The sequence below is a fragment of the Balaenoptera acutorostrata genome, chromosome 12 (assembly GCF_949987535.1).
Source record: "Balaenoptera acutorostrata chromosome 12, mBalAcu1.1, whole genome shotgun sequence".
NCBI classification, from domain to species: domain Eukaryota; kingdom Metazoa; phylum Chordata; class Mammalia; order Artiodactyla; family Balaenopteridae; genus Balaenoptera; species Balaenoptera acutorostrata.
This window is the reverse complement of record NC_080075.1, coordinates 73,904,777-73,931,268: the sequence shown is the minus strand read 5'-3', so window position 1 is coordinate 73,931,268 and position 26,492 is coordinate 73,904,777. Positions and strand designations below refer to the sequence as shown.

General features: G+C 48.3%; 2 protein-coding genes across 3 annotated transcripts in view; both read right to left on the bottom strand.

Annotated features, from left to right (window-relative positions):
* The window catches only part of KIF3C (kinesin family member 3C), a 34,263-nt gene extending 17,944 nt beyond the window's left edge, over positions 1-16,319 (bottom strand). For both annotated transcript variants that reach the window (XM_007191271.3, XM_007191272.3), the window contains exon 1: positions 13,948-16,319. In XM_007191271.3, the coding sequence (XP_007191333.2) occupies positions 13,948-15,480 (1,533 nt within the window). In that variant the 5' untranslated portion in view covers positions 15,481-16,319. The remainder of the gene's footprint in view (positions 1-13,947) is intronic.
* Positions 1-26,492, bottom strand: part of ASXL2 (ASXL transcriptional regulator 2) — a 279,668-nt gene that overhangs the window by 186,769 nt on the left and 66,407 nt on the right. The window lies entirely within an intron of this gene.

Here is a 26,492-nt window from a genome sequence, read left to right as displayed (position 1 = left end):
AGCACGGTGCCTGGCACATAGTAAATGCTCAATATGTTTGATGAACAGAAAGGATTCCTTGGGGTAGCCTCAGAGGGGGGGCTTCCAGGTCCTTTCTCTGGGCTCACTCATCCAGAGCAGAACTGGATCTTCACCTCAGCTTCTCCTTCAATTGGTCAACCCACATGCACTGGCTACAGGGCAGAGCAGCAGGGTCTGGGCATCTGGGAAGCCTGGCAGGAGGGATGGGCTGGGTGTGAAGAGGGAGGAAGGAGGAAGGCAGCAGCTCTGCTTGTCCACAGAGGAAGCCCCCGACTGCTGCAGGCCATGGATAATTGATCCCTCTAACTGTAATGGCATTTGGGGGGACCTGGTGTCTGGCCTGGTCCCTCATTCTAGGACACACTTGCCCACTCCAGCCCTGAGTCCTCACACTTCCCTTGGCATGTTATGTGGCCCTAGTGTTCTTCACTCTTTGCCACCGAATAGAAAGACACTAGTTCTCAAAATTGGTTGCATATTAGAATCGCCTGGGGAGCTTTTAAAACTCCCAGTGCCAGGCCACATGGCAGGGTTATCTTGGTCCCTTCCCCTCACAACTGGCAGTGAGAACTCCCAAGCCAGATGCTCTAGAGAAGACTCTAGTAAGGAAGACACAGGGCGACAGCTGATGCCCTGCTTTTTCCTACCTGATGTAAAGACTGGGGATGAGGATGGAGAGAGAAGCACAGGGCAAGGCACCAAGAGAAAGAAAACCATTCTTTTCTTTGCACCTGCTCTGTGCCAGGTGTCTCACACTTACTTCTGCTAATAACCTTTAGGCAGTGAGTCTCAAACTCTGATGTACATTAGAATCACCTGGGAGCTTTTAAAAGGCTCAGTGCCCAGGCTACATCCCACTGCCAGTTAAACTGGAAATGGATGGGGCAGGTGGTGAGGTCCAGGCATCGGTGGTTTTTAAAGGTTCCCAGGGGATTTCAGTGTGCAAATTTGGGAATCACTGCTTTTAGCAGTCCCCAGAATCAGCATTATCTGAGAACTTGTTAGAAATGCAGAATCTCAGGCCCTACGCAGACTTAGTGAATCAGCATCCGAGATCCCCAGGTGACTTGTGCAATATGTTTTAAGTGGCATACTATTAACACCATCATTTTTCTGCTGAAAGCTCAAAGAGGTTAAGTAACCCATCCAAGGTCACATCACAGCTGTTCAATTTATATGAAGAATCCAGACACAGGTCTGCCTGGCTCCAAAGCCCATGCTCTTCCTACTGCAGACAATGTGTGGTGTGCTTTAGGAAGCAGAACCTGCTAAAAGAAAAGCAACATGTTTCCAGCAAGAGGAAATCATGTCTGACTAATCTCCAAGAGTTCTTTCCGGGACAAAATAGATTATTTCAGACCATGGGGAAGCCAGTGGCCAGAACTTTAGAGGTTAAAATGCTCCTGGCAAGGTCCTACATCAGAGGTTACTCAAAGTTACATGGGGGAGAGGGTGAGGAGACAGAGAAAGGGGAGGGGGATGAGGGAAAGGAAACAGAAATAAACAGGCACCTCTCTAGGTGGAAAAATGTCCAAATGTTAAATGGGGGTACTGATTTCCATCAGAAATCATGCAAGAAAGGGTGCACAGGTGAAATACCAACTTCACAGATGCCCCCAGATTCTTGCAGGTGGTAAAAAGCAGAATTTCTAGGCCGTGTGAGCTGACCAAAAAATGGCAGATGAGCTTCAGTTAGAGTTTTACATTTTGGGAAAAAGTAATCTTCGCTCTACTCATTAAATGATAGCTGTGAGCGATCAGTTATGAACCAAAACAGAGGGAAAAGAGGGGGAGTAATTCTCTATTGTTCCCAGAAGACGTTGGCTTAATATGCTGCCACAGCTAAAAAAGCTAATAGCATCTGGCCAGGCACCATCACCAAGGCTTTTTGGAAACAAAACAAAAATCATTCTACCCTAATATAAAACTATGATGCAGCTGAATCTGGAGTACTGTGTGTAGTCCCTTGCTGCATCTCCGGGGACTTGAAGGAGAGAGAAGATCCAGAGAAGGGTGGCTAAAACCATGCAAGGGCTATTGTAAGAGACTTTAAAAAAATAGGACTCTTTAGTTGGCAAAGACAAAGAAAGGTTAAGAGGATGGACCTGGAAATTATACCATCAAAACAGGTGTGACAAGGAAAGCTCCAGGCTTTTCCAATCAATCCCTGGTACAGAGAGTAAGAGCTTGTACCTTGAGTTTTAGAACAAAGAGAAGTTCTGTTTACAGAAGGTAATAAATTTATGGAATGTATTATCTCAGGGGTACTGGATTAAATACCTCACAGTTCATTAAAGGATTCTGGGGACACATTTTTAACCTTTTATTGTCTTTCTCCGCTTTCAGAAAAAAATATTGCACTAACATCAAATAATCACAGAAATAAAACAAAATGGGAAAAAATTCACGTATTCCTCCTCATAGCTAATTAATTAGCTTTTTTCCCCAGATTTTTCCACATGCACACATCATTTTTTCACATCTATAGACATGGTATAAATATAAGTTTATGTCCTCCTATTTCCATTTCATCAAATATCTCAAGAATTTCCTGTTACTTCCATAAGGTTTATGATTATATGTTTAATGACTGCATAATGTTTAGAGTGGATGATTTATAATATATTTAATTAACCCCCATTATAAGATATTTTGGTTGTTTGGTAAATGTTTACAATAATCACTCTTGTGCATATAATTTTTTTGGCCGAGCAGCGTGGCTTGTGGGATCTTAGTTCCCCGACCAAGGATTGAACCCAGGCCCTCGGCAGTGAGAGCGCCGAGTCCTAACCACTGGACTGCCAGGGAATTCCCAATTTTTTGCTTTTTTAGATGACTTTTTTAGAAGGAAATTTCAGGAGTGGACAAAGGGTTATAAACATTTCGTATATCTCAGAACATACTGTCAAGTTACCTTTCTAAACCACTGCCAGCAATAAATAATGGAACCATTTTTATTACAATGTCATAGTCATGAAGTATTATCATGATTTTCAATTTTGCTTAATAAGAGATATAAAATTGAGCCTCCCATTTATTTTATATTCTCTATACCTCTGCGGTAGGCTTGCAAAGGTCTGATCTCTCCTTTTACAAAATGCTCCTTTATGCTTTTATTTTTTGTGTGATTTTAAAGTGAGGAGATGGATCTGATTGAAAACAATTCTTTGTTTGTTCGGCCCACACCTTCTCCAGTTTGTTCGGCCCACACCTTCTCCAGCTGCCCACACCTAGCTCAAGAAACCCATTTGGACATTGTCAGGCAGAATCTGAGCTGCCAATCAGGCCTGGAATCTGATGCATCAGCCAAGACTACCAGGGCCTCCAAGTTCCAACCCTCCTCCCACTGCCACCCCCGTGCCATGATTCCCAGGGCTGGTTTCTGCGCTGATTCTTGCTCATCAGGCTTCGTGTTAAACCTCCTCCTTGGACCTGGACATCTCGCTTCAGGATGTCTCCTTCTGGCCGGGCCCTGGGCTCCATGATGATGCCTGACCGCCCCTATCACCCCGTTCCATTTGTCCACTACCCCTATGCTTCTCTGCCTAACCCTGCCCCCCCGACACAGATGTGGTTTCAATGACAACCGAATGTGCCTTATCGGTTTCTCGCCAAGTCTTGCCCACCGGCCCAGCCCACGCTGTCAGCCAAGCCTGCCTGACAGAACCTGCCTTGTGCTAGAAGACGGGGCTGGTCCTGGCACAAAATATGGGGGTGGGCCCCAATCCAGGTGCAGGGCCTCAGTGCCCCCTTCTCCCCAGTCTCAGTTCATTGCTGCCTGTTTCACCCCCTCCCCTCTGAAATATGTCATGCAGGGCTGCTGCAGTTCTTTGCTTAGAAACAGCTTTTTTTTTTTTGCTCTTGCTTTCCCCCATTTCTCGGAGGATACCAGTGGCCGTCTCCTCCTTTTCCTCAGAGATCTCTGTCTTTAACTTTAATCACTTAAGGAGGGCAGGGAGGGACAGGGAATGCCTCAAATCCCCGGGCCCACTTCAGGCTGGGAGGGTACTAAGCAGAATATGGGGTTTCTAGTCCCCAGGAAAAGTTCCCTAGAGCTCTTACCTGCCCCAGTTAATGCTGTCCTTGTGATGTCTCAGGGCAAAAGAGTCCAGGTGGGTGGGGCCTGTGGACAGGACTGGGTTTGGTTCTACTGGTTCTAAATATGTCCATTGTAACTAAAAGGCCAGCAGAGGCTGTGGGGTGGAAAAGACAGGGCTGGGAGCTCCAAGGACACGGTCCGACTCTTGCAAGAGGGAAACGAATCACCGGATAACTAAGGTGACCTCAGGGAATCACCCCAACCCCCTTTGCTTTACAGATGACAAAACTGAGGCCCAGAGATGGAGAATTCTAAGCCTGGAGTCTCATAATTAATGAATCGGTATGTGTGTCTGCTCCTATATTGACTATGCACTCTCCATATAATTTCCCAATTCGATTAGGGTCCTTGATTCCAGGTATGAGAGGCAGGTCAGCTGCTGTGACAATTAACAGCCAAGATCACCACAGGGACCATGTCAGCTTGCAGATACAGCTTGGGATATTCAGAGGCTCACCTCTTCCCATTCCAGGAGCAATTGAAGTGCAAAATCAGGAGGAGAAAGGAGACCCCAGCACTCATTAAGTGCTGATCTGGAAAGCCAGAATGGAGACAGCCAGGCCCAGACAGCCACCCTTCTGAGGAGATATCATCAAGGATGATTTTACAGAGAAGCCAAACAGGCTCTGCGCTGCCACTGCCAGCTAATCTATGGCATTCTGCAGGAGACTGCAGTCTCAGATGCAACTTGACATGTGCCTATGGCTGGGCTACGTCCTTTTTGCATTAATCATCCTATTTCATCATCACAAGAACCTTATGAGATAACGAGTGTGATCCCCATTTGACATAAAAGGAAACTAAGGCTCAGACAGGTGAAGTGACTTGCTTGAGGTTATGGAGCCAGTAAGTGGCAGAAGTAGTATTTAAACACCAGCCTCCTAATTCCAAGTCCAGTGCCCTTTTTCTTGTTCCACAGCTTTCTCCTGGGTTCAGGCAGAAAGGTGCCTTGGAGAAAAGCAACATTTGGTCTTAGCACCTTTGCCACCTCAGGAACCATCAGGAAAGCTCAGGGCACCGTTTCTTTCTCTTCCAGATGAAACAGGCAGGGTTCTGCTGAAGATGCTTCTGCCTGTGTGAAGTTCTTATAGGGGCCTCTGAGATGAGCAGGATAGAGCTCTTAACTGTGTGTGTGGGAGGAGGTCGTCAGTAACACTAGGGTCCCCAGAGAGGTTGAAACCCTAATGCTCATGGGAAGGGCTACCTCACAAGTTCCATGGTGGAAAGATATAAAGGGCACTGGGCATGTCAGTCAGAGAACTTGAATCCTGGTACACACCCTACCATCCTATTTGCTAAGAAATCTAGGGCATCAGCTCCTGGACTTCAGTTTTCTCATCTGTAAAACGGGGCAAATACCCACTAACCTTGCAGGCTTTGGGTAAGAATGGTGAGTTGGATTGGATAACAGATGTGGAACTACCTGGTAAATGATAATGTACAATCAAATGTCAGCGGTTACTTGCTGTTTCAGTACCTCATTGACATTTACCCACCACTCATCACAAAGAGCAAAACAAAACAACTACTGCAACAATCCTGGCTCCCACCTCTTAGGAAATACGGCCATGCCTACCATCACAGACCTGTTTCTCCTTTTGTGGCCACTGGTTATAGATCTCAAGGAACCAGCAGTAAGGGAAAAAGAAATGAAAGAGACAATGGTGAGGGGAAGAATAGTGCTATTTTCAGTGGTTCTCTGCCTTGGGGAACATAAATCAGGAAACCGAGTCTGAGTTTCCTGCCTTGCGTCTCCTTGGATGGCTCAAAAAACTACATAAATGGTCTTTCAAATGCTAGTAATTCTCTCATCAAGAAGAAGGAACAATTAGGGATCAGAAAACATACTGGCTAGGGAGTGAGGTAAGCTGGACTCTACTTCCAGCCTTGCACTGGACAGGGTATGGATGCCCAGAAATGCTTCAGTCCACCTTGGAGACAAGCAGGAAGAAAAAAATCAGCCCATCTACTTGAGTAAGAAAACCATGAGCACTTCAGATCTGATCCTTACCTTGTCTTTCTCCCCTACTTCCCTCATTTATTTGTGTTGTGCTAAAGGGTTTCTCTCCAGCACCACAGATGCAAACCCAGCCAGACAACAGAACGCAACAAAGCCAGCAATGGATGAGACCTAAGGGTCCATAAAGTGCAGACTCAGTATTTTACAGATCCTGGGTCATTCAGCCTCCAGCTTCCAGGTAATGCTTGGTCATTCCTTTCCAGCCCTCACTGCCCCTCATCCAGGCTGCTCTCTCACCCTGGGCTCCTGACCCACTGCTTCCAAGATGAATAGGCAAATGGTGCAGAAAGCAAGGAATCATCTACCGATCATTTCCTACAGTCCCTGGGAGGGGAAGTGACTTGTCCAAAGTCACAGGATTACCAATAATTGGGTATCATTAAAAATTATTATCAACTCTGGATTTCCCTCAATTATTCATTTAAACCAATCTTCTAACCATGTATTAACACATTTCTTTTATATATTTTTCCCCTTTAAAAATTTTAGATATGTTTTTGTTTAATTAACAAAGTAATATATGCTTGTTGTAAAAAACTTATAAAGTGAAAAATAAAAGCCCCCTTCCTATTAAAATCCCTAGAGATAACCATTATTAGTGAGTTCTTGTGATTCATTCCAGAAACTTAAACAATTTAAAGACAAAGTTAACCCTATCTACTGATTTGTATTCTTGGTCATAGTGTTAAAAAAGACTTGCCGATTATATGAACGAACGGCTCTAGGCTGAGGTCAGAGGCTGGGGGTTTGCATCATGTGGAAGGACAGAGCTGAGTTAAGCATCTCAGCAGACAAGAGCTCCCACTGGGGCCTATCAGCCAGGGATCTGGCATGAAGCCTTCCTTTCTGAGTTGGTGATACAGTGTGGAGGGAAGATGGTGGGCTTTGGAGTCAAGCAGACATAGGCTCATATGCTGGTGCTAACACTTCACAGGCATGTGACCTTGGATTGTCCTCTCGTTGTTACTGTGCCTTAGTATCCTCATTTGTCACATGGAGATTAAAACACTACTACTTCATGGTGCTATTGTGAAGACTGAATAAAACAATGCGAGAATACAGCGAGTACTTGGCATTAAACATGCACTAAAGAAATGGTAGCTATCATTATTATTCCAATTGTTGTTGTTATTATTATTCTGCTGGCTCACTTGAAGACAGGAGAAAGCCTGCAGGTCCATTACCTACCACCACAGAAACAGTTCAACCCAGGGCCTGACACCCCTCAGTTAAGTACATCTGAGAGGAAAAGGAGACAACTAGAAAGTAAGTCTTTAGTCTGACCAGGATTTAATGCCCAGGAATTCCTCGGGGTATTAAAAATTCTAGATATACACCAAAGCACCAGTACAGGTGCCCTATAAGCTCTGAGCACAGGAGTCTGCCTTGTGCAGCTCCCATGTCTGAAGGGCTGGATTGGTGGGAAGCGAGACCATTTTCTTATCTACTCAGGCTACCTGATTCAGCAGCTCTCAGGCCCAGCTGGCCCCAGAAGTGCCCCAGACTGGCCAGGGACAGCAGGCTGGCAGGGCACAGACGGGAGGGGGTACCCTTCTCCCGCTGAATTCCAGGCCCTTCCTCCTAGTCCTCAGAGCACAATGAGAACATTATCACAGCCACTTCATCCAGTCTTGCGCTATCCGGGGGCTGGAGATGACTAAGGGCAATATGATAATACACTCCGCCAGCCAACACACAGCAAGAGACAACCAACACTGGACCAAAAGGCCTGCTGAGCCCCAGCGTAACTTGAATCCCAGAACCTCTGATGCAAATGTATTAGTCTTAAACGCTTCCTGCAGGTCCAATCTTTATATTACCAAATGCCCCCAGCTCATGGAAATTCTGTTAACTGACCACACGCACCAGGGAGACGAAGGAATGAAAGTTACTGCTCCCAACGGTGCCAAGAGGTCATGGACTCTGACCTAGATACCAGACCCAGCCTGGAGCTCTGGTCACTCGCTACGGTGAGGCTTCTTAAGGATCATGGAGGACTCAGCTGGAATGGAGGTGCAGGTGCACACAGTTCCCTGACGACCCGGCCCTGTACGTCTCAGAGTGTCTGGCATGGGGCTGGTGTCCTTGAGGACATGTGGAAGGAACCAGGCCAGTTTTGGGATCGTAGACGCTCCCCAGATTATCGGGGAGTCTCTAGAGACTGGACACAGCCCTATTTGGAGACTAACCTCAAGATCAGGAGAGTGGAACGATACTATTTCACTCTCTCCTCCAGAGCATTTTCTCTCCCAGTTGGGGTTTCTTCTCCCCAGAAACCCTGCTGTCCACCCCTTACGCACTCTCTCTCCTTCTTTCTTCCCGACTCTGTGACTCCATTTCTCTTTCCCCTCTTCACTGTCCCCCTCTACTTCTTTCCTGTCTTTCCTCCCATTTTCTTCTTCTCATTGTCTTTCTCTAATTGGCCATGATAGAGAGCTGGAAATATCTCTATTATTGGTTGAATTCCTACATTAACATTTAAATCCTGTCACCTTAATTTTCAAAAAGATGAACCGAACATTTTATATTTTGCTTTAAAAATACTACTTTTAACAATTAAGGACTTTGAAGAGGAGGGGACTTTAAAGATCACCTAGTTCAATGGCTTTTCCGATACATGAATCCCTTTAGAGCAACTGTGACATTCAGTTTCTCCTCGGACACTTCCAGGGATTGGAGCCCATTATCTCTAGAAGTAGATCAATTCTAACTATTAAGAAGTTCTTTACATTGAGCTTAACCTGCTCCCATAACTCCCACTCCCTGGTTACCAGGACAATCGAGGATACAAAAACAGTGCAATCAGCAGAGGGCAGTGAGGTACATCCTGAGTTCAAAGTATGGGGTAGACGAGTTGGCTGTTAGGTTCTCCTATCTCTTGCTTAGGCAGGCGAGATTGATGACATATATTACAGCCAGACTCTGGCAGGCCTTGAACGCCAGACTAAAATGTGATGTGTTTAACATATCAGGAAGGTAGTCAAGTGAAAACATCCATTAAGCAGTCGAAGATAACAGTATTAAAGTTATTATTTACAAACACTTACATGCCAGGAACTGTGCAAAGTGCTTTAATGTCGATTATCATCGTCTCAATAGAACTATGACATAGGTACTGTTACTATCCCATTTTATAGATGAGGAAACTGAGGTCTCAGAACTAGTAAATCACTAAACCCAGGCCTGCCTGACTCTGATATCCATGCTCTGAAAACAGCACTCTACAAAAAAAGGTCAGCAAAGACCTGGACAGGAGACCTTGATTTGGGAGTCACTTACATAAAGGGAGAGAGGGTCCAGAACAGATGGCCAGGGGTCTCATTTGAGCCCTCTTCTATAGATGAGCCCCCAAACTCCTCCAGTCCTGTGCTTGCTTCTAAACTCCCCTGCTCCACCTCCTGCTGCCTACGGGACTCTTGTCACCTTAAATTCAACACGTTTACACCAGCTCCTGCCATTTTTCACCACCTCCCCAGCAACCAGTTCCCAGCCCAATATTCCTGATTCTTTAAGCATAAAAGAGGATCCAAGTTTGTGTCAAATCAACCTGGGCTCAACTAGATTTGCCATATACAAACCATAAGGCCTTGGGCAAGTCATAAAACCTCAGTTTTCTCATGTATAAAATGGGAACAGGAATAACACCTTTCATGGGAGGTGCTTGTAGGGATTACATGAGATAATTTGTATACAATATATGGTATAGGGCTTGGCTCGTGGCAAGTGTTAAGTAAATGGCATTATTCTTGCTATTATTGTTGTTTCTCGGGCTTGAAACTCCTCTTGCATAACTATTTATGGTTAATGCCAATGCTGAGAAATGGGAGGAAGAAGAGGGACCCACAAACAGACAGTAAAAATTCAATGCGGTCTGTACTCTCTGTAGTGACCTCATCCCTCTGGCTTTGGGGGCGGCTTCTGCAGGGTCTCTTTCCCATACCCACCACAGAGAGAGTTGGGCTCTAGCCAAGCAGCACCCCGCCCCCTCCCTCCAGACCTACTTACTTGGGGATCAACAAGCAGTGCTGTTGTTTCTACCTCTTCCTGTCAGTTCCAGCCTGCATATTGTCTCATCTGCAGCCCTTGCCTCCCCTACATACTCTTCTTTCCCTCTAAAGATCTAGAATCAAAGCTTTAGAAATCATCTAGCCCGAGCCCTCAAAAAATTAAGCTCAAAATTAAAACAGTCATTAAAAATGTTCCTTGCACAGTTAAAGTGGGCCTTCACCTGATCAAGCTACAGGCACCCCAGTCCTCACTGCAATACGTGCATTGTGCACAAACACTGGAGTTGCCATTGTGCAGAGGCATAACCTCAGCTGTGGGTCTGCCTGTGACTTTACCAAGTCTCCCTACCTCTCAGGTCTAGTATGCTATCAAGCCCCGCCTCCCAGAGACACGAGGTAAGTATGGATGGCTAATGACAACTGATAAACAGGGCACTGATGACAATCACAAACCCTCAGACATTTGCACACCCTCCCATCCCCTGAGGCCCGAGGTAAATATGAAAGGAGGCTCCAAGGAGACAGGCATGGTGTTTGTACACAGTGAGGGGAGAACAAAGGGAACGGGGAGCCTAGAGGTGGCGGGCAGGGAAAACAGGCGAGACAGACTGTAAGATGAGTCAGAGAGAGTGAATGAGGGCACTGGGTCGCATCAGCTACCACTCAGCTGCCCCCAGGGGTGGTGCGAACTGGACGAAGGGAACGAGGGAGGCAACAAGGGGAGTTGTTGAAACTCAGAAAGTGGGAGCCGGAGTGTGTTGCAGATGGGGAGCAGAAGCTCAGCTAATTTCCAGGAGGGACCGGAGCTCCCGCCTTCGGAGGGCTCCCGGATCTTCCTCGCCTGGCTGTTCCCAGGGCTGCAGGGTTATGGCAAGGCAGCCGGGATGGCAGGGGAACGAAAGCGTTAAGCCAACGACAAAGATGTCAGTCCTAGAGATCACTGGACCCCTGCTTGGCGGACAGAAGCCACCCAGTGGCTGCTAACGCCCTCCACTGATGTAGTGCTTTCAACATATTTCAAATGCCCTCACACTAATGATCTCATTTGATCTTCAGCACAACCCTGTGAAATGGGCAGGCCTGGGATTATCTCTCACATGCTCCTCCCCTCATTACCCAGTGGATCCCTCAAGAGCCCTCAAATTGTTTCCTCTATCCTAGAAACATCCGACACTGAACCACCAATGCCTTAAGGACTACAGGGAGGTCGGGGTCCTCTATCTAGGCTCCATTCAGGGCTTGCTGGCTGCTGTTTGTCCAGGGCTGGGTGTGACAAGAAGTCACAGGATGTGGAATCATTCCCCTCCTGGAATTTCCCAGGCACCCCTCCCCCTTCACTTATATCTGAAAGCCTGGCACATAATGACCATTTCACCCAGTCCTCAGGGAGCTGTGTCAGACTTCCCCTCATCAGGCCAATGGAAACCTGAGGCCTAGAGGGGCAAAGGCCTCTGCCCTGAGTCACACAGAGAGCAAATGTGGAGGAATCCGTGGAGACCTGGAAAGAGCACAGGTCTGGGGCCATCAGAAGACCTGGGTTCCAGTCCTGGCTCCGCCTGCCTATTAGCCCAGGTCACGGAGACAGTCGCCAGCCTTGGTTTTCATCACTGTCAAATGGAGATAGTAATACTCATCTCTTGAGGTTGCTGGGAGGATTCCGTGAGATTAAAACATAAAAGAGTTACATAAAAATGAATTACTCTGATTATCAAGTAGCACAGGTTAACAACATCAGGACTCTGGTGTCATGGAAAGAAGCCGGACCAAGTATAAAGAGTCTGGCAAAAAAAAAAAAAAGAGTCTGGCTCTCCTTAACTCACCTGTGTGGCCCTGGGCAAGTCTGGGCCTCGGTTTTCAAAGGCCCCTGGCAGCTGTAAGATGGGGGATTCTGTGGGCTATGCCTCTGATACAAGAATTCTGGCGCTGGCCGCCCTGATCTCTTGACAGCCCCATTATCCGTGCCCCACATTGCCTTAGATCCAAGAACCTTACTGAGGGGGCCAGGGAGTGGCCAACAATGGGAAATCCCATTGGATCCTTCGCTTCATACCTTCTACCCCTTTCCTCAGGGCTGAAGTGCACTCTCTTAGCCTCCGTTGCCCCCCAGTTTTAAGGGTGGGTGGGGAAAGGGAGTAAGGGGTAGTGGTGGGGCTCTTGGTAATGAAACTGATGACAGATTGCCCATGTAGGATTTCCTGGTGGGATGCACTGGACTGCCTGGATTCCCTTCCTCCTGGGAGAGCTGAGTCTAACTGTCCTGCCTTTAACATCCTGCTTCTCCCAGGAGGACCCCAAATGTACCAATCCCTTTGAGGAAGCGGCTCAGCATAACCCTTGTTGAGCTCCTGGAGGTGAATTAAATATTAAATAAGCAAGGCCAGAGCCCCTGGTGTAGCAGCACATTCCCATAACACAGACAATGGCCTGTAGCTCATCTGTCCCTCTTCCAGCCGTTGCCACTCTCCCTCCCAGGCAGGGCTTCCCTGCACCCCAGCCCACACTCCTGAGAGGGACTAAGAACTGGTAATGTTTTGTTCTCCCCAGCAAATCAGCTCACGGTTCCTTGCGTTCTTCCTCCAACCCTCAGTGTTAAGGACTCCAGGGACCTGGAAATGCCTAGAACATTGAGTCATGGCATCTGCAGCATTGAAACTTAACAGGTCTGTGGTTGGCCAGGCAGGGGGCCTCTGCAGCTTAGTTCCAACGGGGCCTGGAGGCTTCCCCAGGGAAGGGAGCAGCTCAGGAAGGACGCTGAGGCCCTGATATCTCTCAGGGCAATGGGGAATTGGATCTTACTAGGATGAGGCCTGGGTGTGGGGGCCAGTTGGTTTGTTTCTCAGATCAGAAGAACCTCAGAGATCACCCAGGCCAACCCTCTATTTTACGAAAAGGGAAACTGAGGCTTGAGGAAGGGAAGAAGCAACGTACACAAGGTCACTCAATGAGCTGTAGCAGAGCTAGGCCAAGACGCCAGGTCTCCAGCGTAGAACCCCGTGCTCTTTCCAACCTTCTGCGTGATTTCCTTCCTAAGATTCTACGCAATGGGCCCAGGGGACCACTGGACCACTTTCACAGGGAGCAGGGCCCGTGTATAATCCTGCCTCGCCATCCAAGAACTGAAAGCGCCCAAGGGCCACTGGTTCCAGCTCAGCTCTGCCACTTTGTAGGACGGAACCTCAGTCATGTCACTTTTCTGAGCCTTGGTCCCTCACCTGTAAAACGGGGGTTTAAGAACCAGGACCCCGGATAGCTACCATAAGAATCAAATGAGATCATGTATGTGGGGCATTTTGTAAACTGAGAAGTGTTCAAACGTCAGATAGTAAAATGGCGTGAGGTTTGATGGTGCTGCAAAGGGAGGACGTCCCAAGGGAGGCGGCCAGGCAAGAGCGAGAACCCACACCCAAACAAGGCTGAGTGCCTGCCTGCCTGGCTGTCCCTGGACCTGACCATACTGGGGGCCACCGGCAGAGACGGACAGGCAGCAGGTCAGACCAGCCCAAGCTCACTGGCTTGAGGGACTGCCTGCTGCTTTGGGGGGGGGGGGGTGTGGTGTGTGTGTGTGTGTGTGTGTGTGTGTGTGTGTGTGTGTGTGTGTCCCCGTCCTCCTAGGTGCTCCAGGGAGGCTCTGCCTGGCAGTCCAGAGTCGCAGAAATCTGCCTGCCTTCTCCAGGGGAGCTCTTGGCAGGAGGGCAGGACGCTTTGCTTCCAGCCAGGTCACAGACCCTCAAAGAAAAGTCTGCCAGCCCAGATCCCTCTGGGGACCTCTGGAGAGCCCCTGCTCCCTCGAGGGCTCTTACCTTGTACTTGACTGCGAGCAGCTCTGTGGCCTGCTGCTCCCGCCGCAGGTCTTCCAGCATCTTCTCCTTCTCCTCCAGCAGCTTCTGCTTCTCCTCGCTCACCAGGCTGCGGTCATCCTGGATGGCCGCCTTCTCCTCCTCCAGCTGCTCCTTCTGCTGCTGCAGGTAATTCTCCATGTTCTTGTCCAAGGCTGACTCCAGGGTGGCCTGGGGCAGGCGGTAGTTGTTGTTGTCATCTTCCTCTTCGGCCACCCAGGCCTCCATCACGGGCCCCTCAGGGTACCCAGCCGGGGCTGACACGGCCTTCTTCCTGCGGCTGCTCTTCCTCCGGAGCCGCTTTCCCAGCATCCCCTTCTTCTCCAGCTGGGCCTTCAGGCGGGCGATCTCCTCCTGGAATTCCCGCAGCAGCGTGTCCTTGGGGTCCTCATTCACCCGGGGCTTGTTCTTGATGTTCTTGGCCCGGTTGGCAAAGCGCAGGGTGGAGAGGCTCTCATCGTAGCTGTGAGAGGCTGGCCCCAGGGTGGCCACCATGATGGTCTTGGCATTCCCCCCCAGAGAGTCCTGGAGCAGCCGGGTCAGCTTGGAGTCCCGGTAGGGGATATGGGTGCTCCTGTTGCCCGCCAGAGCAGCAATCACGTTGCCCAGGGCTGACAGCGAGAGGTTGATTTTGGAGGCTTCCTTAGGCCTCTCTCCACTACCACCACCACCTCCACCACCGCCACCACCCATGGGCTGCGTGGCCGTCCCTCCAGCCGCGTTGGGGCCTGCCTTGTTCTGCCTCTCACTTCCAGCCAGGTCCACGAGGTTGAGCTTGCCCACACGGATGTGGTCCTGGCCATCCAAGCCACGCTCACTGCACTCCACGGTGATGACAAAGATGGCATGGGAGCGGGAGCTGACCTCATTCATGTGTGTACTACCCACCGCCCGGGTCTGGTTCCCCAGGTTCATCACGTGCTCGATCTCCTTGACATTCTTGGTGACGAAGGAGGACAGGTCCTTGATGTAGACGCCTGTCTCAGGGTTCTCCTTCAGCTCCAGCCTCTTGCCAGGCTCCTTGGAGAGCAGGTCCCGAATCTCCTCCTGGTAGATCTCCAGGTAGGAGGCCCGGATCAAGTACTGCTGGTTCTGGGAGCGCGAGATGTGGGTGAAGATATGCTCAAAGGCATTGGGGATGACCCCGCGCTGCTCGGGCTCCACCCAGGTCCCCTGCATGGTGTAGGTCTTGCCCGTGCCGGTCTGTCCATAGGCAAACACGGTGCCATTGAAACCTTGAAGCACCGAGTCTACCAGGGGCCTCACGGTTTCATCATACAAGTCTGCCTGCTTGGAGCTGGCATCATACACGGCATCAAAGGTGAAGGTCTTGGGCAGCTCCCCTAGGGCAGCGCGGGGGTTCCGCAGTGTCACCTGGCCCAGTTTCACGTCCATGGTCAGGATCTGCTCGTGACCAGAAGCCTCCTCCTTCCGGCTGAGGGGGCGGCACCGGGCCACCACCTTCAGGGCCTCACTGGCCTTGGTTTTACTGGCCATCTTGCTGCTCTGTCCTTCCTGACCCCCGCACCCCTCTCCGCAGCCTAGGCGGTCCCGCTGTCCTCCCTAGGTCCAGATCGGCGGGGCCGGCCCAGCCCCCAGGCGCCGTTCTTCAATCCGCCTGTAGCCTCCTAGGGTGGGGATGCTGGGAGGTGGCCCCGTCGCTGCTGCAGTCCGGGCCTCCACCGCTCTCCGGTCCTCGCTGCACCGGCTGCGGAGGGAGAATTAGGCAGAATCGCCGGGCAGCCGCGGGAGCAGCGCCCACCGAATGGCAGTACCCGAAGCCCGCCCCATGCTGGGGCAGCGGGAGCGCTGCCGTAAACAGCTACGGCAACAATGAGATAAAGGAAGAGGAAAATGGGATGGGGGTGGGCGGCAGAGCTGTCTTCTCCTTGTCCTCCTCCTCCTCTAGGGATCCATGGCGGGGGGCTGCAGGTCCTGGGCGACCGGGGGTCCCGGCCCTCCCGAGGGCAGAGGCTCACCTGGAGTCCTCTCCCCCAGCTGGGGGATCATTCATTGCAGCCAGCGCGGCTGCTGCTGCCTCTGCCTCCTCCTTCCCCGCCGTCGCCACCGGAGAATGAGAGAGAAAAACAGAAGGCGATGGGGCGGAGCAGCGGCAGCGAGAGTGATGTTGCCGCCGCGCTGCGGCCCCGGCTAAGCCGCCCGGCTGGGGTGGGGCAAGGGGCGGGGCCGTGGGGCGGGAATCGCGAGCCCTGCGCCGCCAGTGCGCTGGGGACCCGGGTGCATGCCCGCTCGCACCCCCACAGACCCCTCCGGAATGACAGGCTCCGGTGCAGACCCAGGTCCTGTGCGCACCAGACGGGTGCAGCGCAGCCACCGCCCGCCGTCACCCCACTGGGCCGGAGCATGCTGGGAGTTGTAGTCCTGCCTTTGTTAACCCGGTTCTGGCAGGTTGCTAATGACTTCTCCAGTCCGGGAGGCCCCTCCCTCTCTGGCGTTCTGCCCCCGGAGTGACTGTTGAGGTTGCAGCCTAGCTGGGGGTGGGGCGTGGGGGTGGGATGCGGGGTATCCGCTACCCACACCTGTTTCCTCCACAACCAGCATCCTCTGTCTCTCTTCTGCTCCTGCCTTTCTGCCGGCAGACTCGTACATGTCACCCCTCCCCTTAAGGGTGTTGCCAGGCATTCTAACTCCTAAATGTTTCTTGACTCTGTCCTTTCCTCTCCCTACCCTGGTTTACTTCTGGCCTTCCTTTTCTCTCTCCTGGAACCAGCTTCCAGCTGATTCTCTCCTCACATCCTCTCCGCACATGCACCCTCGTCCCCTCCCCTCCTCCAACACCAGCCTTCCATATTGTATAAAAGCCTCTCCGTCTTCTGACTCCTGCCACTTCCCAGCCTCACTTCCAGCTACTCTCCTAGAGAGACTCTGTGTTCCACACAGTCATTCCTTCAAACAGTCACCCAGCGCCTGCTAAACCTCAGGCCTCATTCTAGGAGCTGGACCTTCCTGTCCTCAAGGAGCTCACAATTTTAGGAACCATTTTTCGTTTCCTTCTGGCTGTGCTGTGTTGCACCTTTGTGCCTTTGCCAGGAGGACCCTGTTACTCTTCTGTACTTGGTGCCCTGCTGCGTGGGCAGTTCAAGCACCTCCTCCTCTGTGAAGCCTTCCCTGACCAATCTCTTTTCCTTAACAGGGAGAGACACAGACTTTGCATAAAACAAAACTTGGACTCAAGTTGCAGTTCTAATCTCCATCCAACTGTGTGACTTTGGGCAGTCACTTATCTTGCTCTAGCCTTAGTTTCCTCATCTATTTAAAACAATTAGTTTTAAAGTGGTTTTGAGGCTCCTGAGGTTCTGATCCTCCTGAAGTTCTGAAGTTGATCCTCCTGAAGTTCTGTACCAATGAGAAGACTCATTTTTAAGCAAGCCCTTAATACATGCATGTGTCCTGGCTTGGCTTGCCTGACAGCTCCTGCTTCCTTGAGAATCCTTGACAGACCAGGCCTGTGTTTGGTGTTCCACTTTGGGGTCTTCATATTTTTTCCTCTAGGATACAAATCAAGTATGATTCCTCAAGCCCAGGAACCAAGCCAGTGTCCTACCCATGTTCCACTCTGCAGAGGGGAGTTGAATCTATGCATTGCATCCGAGTTGTCCATATTCTCCCACCTTGAGGCTCTTCTTTACAGAGGCACCAGAAGAATCTTTCCACAAAACATTTCCAGTCATGTTATTCTCTCGAGGGCCTATTTGTTTAGTTCTTCAACTCTACAAAACCTGTCTCCTCACCTCTTCCCCATCTTCGAATACCCAGGACCCAAATGCCAGCTCAACTGGAAGCTTGAGGCTTAGCTGGTGGCTTCCCCAGTTCTGAAGTTTCCTGGCCTTCCTTAGCCTTCTCTTTGATCAAGTTCTACTGCTTGTGATTAACTTGATTTTTGGACCAATTACTGGGTGAAGTTTTGGCTCTGTAGACTAACCTCTCTTGGCTCTGGCAACCTGACTTCTGAATGGACCATTTGGCTCTTGAACTGTTTTCCTGTTGCACTTGGCTTTGCTTTTTGGACTACCCTTCCTCTGCTTTGGCTTACCTGCTTGGCACTATAGCGCTGGGTAAAAGGGATTCTGGCCCTGTTCTCCCCACCCAATGTCACTACCTGGCAAGGCACTTGCCCAGATCCTCCAGCACGGGAGGGAATCCCATTGGAATCCCATTGCTTACAATGTGTGACAGTAAGTAAATTATTCAACTTCTCTGACCAGCTATTTCCTCAGTGGAAGAAGTGAGGATGGGAATGCTTACCTGGCTCACAGCGTTTACATGAGGATTAAATAAGATAATGAATGTGAAAATTCCCAGAACATAAAAGACATTCAAGAAATAGTAGTTTTCCTTCCTTTTGTCCATTGCATTTAAGGTTGTTCACATACTGTGTCTCCCTTTTCAGCAATCCTTAACCAACTGACCTCTTTCAACTCTAACCATTGAATGATCCTAAGTCTTCTTTTTCTTCCAATGCCACCCTCTAGTGATCACTATAGCTTACGGCTTCACTAAGTGTCTAAATGATTCCTAAATTTGTGTTTCCAGTCCAGACTTCTCTGTGCTCCGGTTCTATATATTCAATTCTCTAATTGATACAGCCACTTGGATAGCTCCCAAGTACCTGAAATTCTACTTGTTAACACCAAACTCATCATCCTCCCCTCCAAACTTGCTGCTCCAAGAATGGTCCCTAGCTCTGTAAACAGCTCTTCCCCCACCCTCAACATATCTATTCAAATGCCAAATCCTATCAATTCAACTTCGTAAATAGTTCTCAGATCTGTCAACTTCTCCATTTCCACAGCCAATATCATAATCCAAGCCATCATCTTCTCTAGCCTGGCCTCCCACTATAGCCTCCAATCTGGTCTCCCTAGGTCTACTCTTACCTCCACCCATCCATTCTCTACAAAGTATTCTTTTAAAAACACATGTCTGATCATGTCACCCTTTGCTTTAAAATTTTCAGTGTTTCTCGTTGCTCTTAAAGTCCAAATCAGTAATGCAGCCCCCAAGGCCCTACATGACCTGGTACCTACCCAATATCTCCTGTCTCATCTCAGGCCACTTTCCTCCTTGCTCCCTGTATTCTAGTTCCAATGGCCTTCTTCACCTCCTTTCCAGCTCCTACCACATGGCCTTTACACATTCTGTTTCTGCTACATAGAACATTTATCCTCACCATCTTTGCCTAGATACCTGATCTTCATCCTTCAGCTCTCAGCTTGAATGTCACTTCCTTAGGGTACCTTTCTTGACTTACCCACCTAGGTTATGTCCCTTTGTATTACATAACAGCTGTTTACAGAGCTGTTATGTCCCTTTGAGAACAATGTTCTCATTGTTCCCTGTATTTCTTTTATAGAACTTAGCATAATTGTAATTAAATAATTATTCATCTACCTCCTCTGTTGTTCTGTGAAGACAATACATGTCTGTTTCATTCATTTTTGTATCCACAATTACTACAGATCTTCCTTGACTTATGATGCGGTTACATCCCGATAAACCCACCGTAAATTGAAAATATCTTAAGTCAAAAATGCAGTTAATACACCTAACCTACCGGACACCATGGCTTAGCCTACCTTAAACATGCTTGGCACACTTACATTAGCCTACAGTTGGGCAAAATCATCTAACACAAAGACTATTTTATAATAAGGTGTTGCATATCTCATGGAATTTATTGAATACTGTACTGAAAGTGCAAAACAGAAAGGTTGTGTGGGTACAGAATGGTCGTAAGTGTATCAGTTGTTTACCATCATGATCGCGTGGCTGACTGGGAACTGTGGCTCACTGCCACTGCCACTGCCCAGCCAGGAGAGAATATCATACTGCATGTCACTAGCCCAGGAAAAGATCAAACTTCAAAATTTGAAGCATTGTTTCTATTGAATACGTATCGCTTTCTCCCCATTGTAAAGTCAAAAAGTCATTATTTGAGCCATCATAAGTTGGGGACCATGTGTAGTCTAATTCCTGGCACATAGATATGCTCAATAAATATTTTTATAAATAAAAAAAATAAATATGAATGAATGAATGAATATGAATTTGTGCTTCATATGAATATCACCTCTTCTGGGAAACCTTCTTTGACTCCCCTGATTCTACTTTCTAATTAATCTTTCCTTTCCTCATGATTCTATAGCTCGTTGTTTAGTCTTATAGTACTCATAGTCTGACTAGTAATGTGGTTAACTGAATCTGTCTCCCTCACCATATGTGTGCCCCCCTGAAGACAGGAGCTGTGATTTTTGTCTTTGTGTCTCCTTTCCCCATATCTAGCACAGAACTCTGTATACTTTAGGTAATCAATATCAGTTGCTAAGCAAATGAATGAATGCTCCACGACCTTCAGGGCAAGAAAATGGAGAGGCAAGACAAAGAAGTGACAGTAATAAACTCTTATATTTGTAGAGTGCTTTACAGTTAATAGAGTAGGATCATCTATATTACTTTATCCTCACATCAACCCCAGGAAAGGAGAAAATATTAATATCCCCATATTGTGAGGACTCTAAGCTTTAGGCCAATAAAGTGACTAAGGAAGGAAACCCAGTCACCAAGTGGCATAGTCAGTCTTCAGACTCCAAAACTGAAACCCTGGGGGTCTTTCCCCTATGCCATGGGGACAGCTTACGGTGAAGATGGCAGAACAGTTGCTGCTCAGTCCTCGTTTGAATGACAGTTTCCTAAGAGTCCAGACCCATCGTTGGCTTGGTAGGAGGAAGCAGCTCCCTTTGCTTCATTTCCTTTGACAATGAAAGTTCTTTTTCCCCGGGGGATTCCCATACCAGCATCTTCTTCCAGTATGGTCTCAGTAACAGTCTGGGTGAGACCACACCAAGAACGCAGAGTTAGTGCTTCAATATTCCCAGGGGCCTGCAAATTTCCAGATGCAAGTAATTCAAGATTTGGGTTTGCCTTGCAACACCAAATTCTACCAGCAGAGGGAGATATGACTATGTGACACCATCCCTAGATGAAAAGGAAGTTTCTGGGCTCTCAATCAGTGTGAGATTATCTCACTCAAGGGTTCCCAGCTATGTCCAAGTCTAGATTACTAATAGCTCTTCTTTTCCCAGTAGCTTATTTTCTCCTGTCTCTGCTGTAATTTCTGGTGAATGGGGAGCTAACTCCCCACTCCAACCCCCAAAATAAAAAATAGAAAAATCTGAAAAATTTTTAAAGCTGAATATTAAAAAAGAGCTTTCCTTAGAAGCTACCCTGTATTGAGCACCTAATAGGTGAGTTACAATTGTTTTATCTAACCTTCACTCTAACCCAAGTGGTAAGTGGCAATACTTGAACTTGAGCCTAATTTCTCCAACTCCAAAGCTCCTGCCCTTTCTACCACCCTGTACTGAGCCCCCAGGCTCAGCTCTCAATCTGCTCCTCACCTGGACTAACTCCACCTTCTTCTTTCAACACACATTTCAACTCCAGCCTCCTCAGTAAAGACTTTCCTGCCTCATCCAGGCCTCTGAGGTCTCTTCCTTTCCTTACCTCCTGTGGCAATTAGCTTCTGCTTTTTTTATGGTGTTATCCATCCATCTATGAAAATATCCCGTCTCCCCAACTGCATTTCTTAGGCTCTGCTGTATTTAAGTTTCTCATCACAGAAGTAATTTAAGAACATGTTTTGAAGAGTTTTGATCAAATATAGAATTGCACATCCTATTTTTAAGAAAAATATTATACTTATTATTGACTCCTCTTCCTCTTCCCCTATATGCCATCCATCAAAAAAATCCTATAGGGCTTCCCTGGTGGCGCAGTGGTTAAGAATCTGCCTGCCAATGCAAGGGACACGGGTTCGAGCCCTGGTCTGGGAAGATCCCACATGCCACGGAGTAACTAAGCCCGTGCGCCACAACTACTGAGCCTGTGCTCTAGAGCCCGCAAGCCACAACTACTGAGCCCATGTGCCACAACTACTGAAGCCTGCGCACCTAGAGCCCATGCTCCACAACAAGAGGAGCCATGACAATGAGAAGCCCACGCACCGCAACGAAGAGTAGCCCCCGCTCACTGCAAGTAGAGAAAGCCCATGCACAGCAACAAAGACCCAATACAGCTATAAGTAAATAAATAAATAAGAAAAATTCTTAAAAAAAAAAAAAATCCTATCTGGGTTCTATCTGCAAAATCTATTGATTCTGTCTCCAAAATGGCCATTCTAGTCCATGCCACCTTCATCTCTTGCCTGGACACTGTGGTAGCATTTTAACAGGAATCTGTGCTTCCACCCCGCCTCAACTCCCTCCTCCACAGAACAGCCAGAGTCTTCCTTCTAAGCTATAAATCAAACCCTACCACTTCCTGCTCTCAACCTTCCAATGGCCTCTCATCACTCTCAGAGTAAAATCTGAAGTCCCTTGCAAAGCTGCGTTGGCCATAGGGTCCCTCGTTACTTCTCCTGTTTCGTGCCTTCATCTTCTCCCCCTCCCTCACTCTGAACTAGTAACACTGGTCTGTTCCTTAATCCTGCCGTGCACATTCCAGTCGTGGGCCTGTGCACTTGCTCTTTCCTCTGCCACAGGCTTTTTCTCCCATGGCTACACATGGTTTCTCTCTCTCACTTCATTCAGCTGCGTTTTCAAATGTCATCTCCTCAGAGAAGCCTTTCTAACCGTGCTTCCTAAAATCTCTCTTCATCCCTCTCTATATCCTTATTCTGCTTTGTTTTTCTTCATAGCATTTATCACAATATGACGTTCCAGATGTTTCAGTATCTGTTTATACATTATCTTCCCATTAGAATGTGAGCACCAGGACCAAATTTTATTCTGTATCCCGGTGCCTAGAAATATGCCTGGTTCACAACAAGCCCCCAGGAAATATTTGTTTGATGGGTAAATGAGTGAATGAAGTTATTAATAGCCTTCATGCCCATCATTTTGAATGGCTGCTTAACTTAATATGTTATTTTTAATTATGAAATATTAGGTTGAACCATATGAAATTGCCAGTAGGTTTAACTATTAAGTTAAAACGGGTTGAATATTGTCAATTTCACATAGTTCAGTTGAATAAACCACACACTCAGAAAGTTGCATTACATAAATATACCACTTAAAGAATTGTCATAAAATAGCCGGGTACCCACCACCCAGGCCAAAACCAGAACATTGGCAGCATCCCAGGAATCCCCTGCAGGACCCTCTGTGGTCACAATTCCCTCCTTCCTCTCTAAGGTAACCTCTCTCCTGACTTCCATGGTAATCATTTGCTTGCTTCTTTTTTTTTTTCTTTTACCATCTAAAGATTGTGGTTTTGTTTTGTCCTTTTTTGAGCTTTACCTAAGTGTATTCTTTCGTGTCTGGCTTTTTTCCAGTTTCTTTTATTTGAGAGATTCATCCACATTGCTGTGTCTGGCTGTTGTTCATCCATTACTACTGTATAACATTTTGTTGTGTGAATATACAACCTATCATTGTCTCTTGATGGATACTTCGGTTGTTTCCAGTTTGGGGTTGTTACAAGGTGTGCAGCTATGAGCATTCTTGTTCATGTCTCCTATGCACACTGGACACATTTCTGTTGCACATACACCCAGGGGTGTGATTGCTGGGTCACAGGGAATGCATATCTTCAACTTCAGTTGATAACATCAAACTGTTTTCCAAAGTGGGAATAACAATATGCACTGCCAGCAGTGTATGAGGGTTCCAGTGGCTTCACATCAGAACCAACCCTTAATAGCGGCATTCTTAGTTTTAGATATTTGGTATCTCAACGTGGTTTTAATTTGGACTTCCTGACAACAAATAAAGTTGAACACCTTTTCACATGCTTATGACATGGCACTTCTGCGTCTTATTTTGTGAATTGCCCCTCCAAGTCTCTTGGTCATTTTTCTAATGGGTCACTTTTTTCTTACTGCTTTATAAGAGTTATTTTATATTTTGGCTTTGAGCCTTTATTGCTTTTGCAGGCATTTTCTCTGTGGCTTGCCATTTCATTCTTTTTTTTTTAAATTTATTTTTGGCTGTGTTGGGTCTTCGTTGCTGCAAGCGGGGGGGGGCTACTCTTCGTTGTGGCGCGTGGGCTTCTCATTGCGGTGGCTTCTCTTGTTGCAGAGCACCGGCTCTAGGCTCATGGGCTTCAGTAGTTGCAGCACGTGGGCTCAGTAGTCGTGGCACGTGGGCTCTAGGGTGCGCAGGCTTCAGTAGTTGTGACTCGCAGGCTTAGTTGTTCCGCGGCATGTGGGATCTTCCCAGACCAGGCATCAAACCCGTGTCCCCTGCACAGCAGGCAGATTCTTAACCACTGCAGCACCAGAGAAGTCCCCATTTCTTTCTTTTGGTGGTACCTTTTATAACCAGGATTCCTTAATTTTCACATAGACACATTTATCAAATTTTTTCTTGGATTAGCACTTTATGCATTTTACTTAAAAACTCTTCCTCTACCCCAAGATCACAAAGACATTCTATATTATTTTCTAAAAGCTTTATTGTTTTGAATGGCTACTTAAGTTTCTGATTTATGTCAGGTCACTCTCCGTATTGAACAGTTAGGATGTGTCTGATTTTTTTTTTTTTTTTAACTATTATAAATGTCGTGGGAACAACTCCCATCACTCTTCTCCATCTCATTCAGCCCCTCGGGGACTCAGGGAAAGGAAGTGGAGGTTGTGGTGGGGTGGGAGGTATTGCCCACCTGGTGGGCTATCGTTCTAGCTTTGCTCTCCTTGAATTTCAGATCGCATCTCCCACTGCCTGCCGCCTTCCCTCTGGAATGCTCGCCATCATCACCGACTTGAGGGGAGGCTCCTACAACAGAAACTCGGGACACCTGAGTTGAGGCCAAACTGGGGCCACCCGGGCATTTGACCTCGACAGGAAAAACAGCCGAATCCCTTCGCCTCCTGCGGCTCTGATGTAGATCAAGGCGCAGAGTCCCGCATCTCGAGACTGCCCGTCTGGTGCCCTTTCCCCTGACTCACACACCACCAATCAGCAGTCAGACCGAGGGCCTGGCTTTCGCATCCTGGAATGCTGCAGAGGCGGTTTCCTGGTGTGATTCACGAACGGCAAGAATGTTTCAGTCCGACTGGAGACCGACTTAGGGGAGGGGGACCGGGTGTCCTCAGTCAGGAAGCTGCCTCGGAGGCTCCCAGTCCCCAGAGGTCTCATACTGTCTTTTATCCAGGAGGGTCATCGTGTCGCCCCCTTGAGAGGGTGCTCACGCCGTCCTCTTTGCTGTTATTTCCCGTGCGCCGCTGTTTCTCCAGCTGTGAGCAACTCCCGGTCAGGGAGCAGGGCTGTGCTTCCGCGCTCGCCCTACCCCAGAGGCTGGACGGGGCTGACACTCCCTGGTTGTGAGAATGCGCCATCAGATGATGTGTGTGGCACTAGGCATCAGCACACTTTGTGGCTAGAATCACACCTGGAGGAAGGATTCCAAAATGATCCAAAAGACCCACCTCTGTCCTGGCGGTTGGCTGACCACTGACACAGAGGAGTGACAAAGGAGCCTGGGCAAATTCTCAAGGGCCCAGGGTGAGTAGATCTTCAAAGACCAAGCCTGTCTCACTGGCAAAAGCTCAAGTGTCCCCTGAAATAGCCCCACCCAAAGGCCATGATAGCTGCCATAGGGAAGGTCATCCCCTAAGAAGATCCTGCCTGTACCCTCCGTAGGTTTAGAATCTAAAGAAACAACATCAGTACGTGCTGGGAGCAGAGCGGCTCCAGGAGCTGGGAGCAGGCCCCACGCTGAGGTCAGGAAACCTGAGCTCAGGCCTGTCTCGGCCACATCACGCCTGCCCGGTGACACCAGACCTTCTGGTGACTTCACCCCTCTGAGCCTCTGCCCTTATATGCCCAGCAAGGGGCAGCCCTGCCCGGCCCCTGCACAGGGATGGTGTCAGAACAAATGACACAATATATATTAAAGTACTTTGAAAAGCATAAGGTGTTATAATGACATAAAGGATTATTAGAAAGAAAAGCACTGAGAGATGAAAGGAGTGGGCCTCTGACACTTCTCAAGGTAGTTTCCTCAATAGTAGGAACAATCCCTTATTTATTCAGTACTTGATAATTCACAAAGGTTTCTAGGCTCTTTATCTCACCTGAGCCTCCCAATAACCCAGTGAGGCAGGCAGGGCAGGTTTTATCCTCCCTGACCACTGACCAGGTGAAGAAAAGGAGGCTTAGACCATGATTTTCTCATGGTCCTATAGTCACAGACCTAGGACTAAAACCCCCTTTTTTAAAAAAAATAATTAATTAATTAATTAGTTATTTATTTGGCCACTCAGTTTGCAGGATCTTGGCTCCCCGACCAGGGATTGAACCCATACCCTCAGCAGTGAAAGCGCAGAGCCCTAACCACTGGACCGCCAGGGAATTCCCCTTAAACCCCCTCCTTGTAGCTCTCAATGCTCCTTATGATGGGCCCGTTGTGGTCCTCCCTCTGTTTCACTTGCTGCAACCCCATGGGGCAATTTCCCACAAGAGCTGTGTGAACACATCCTATCAGGC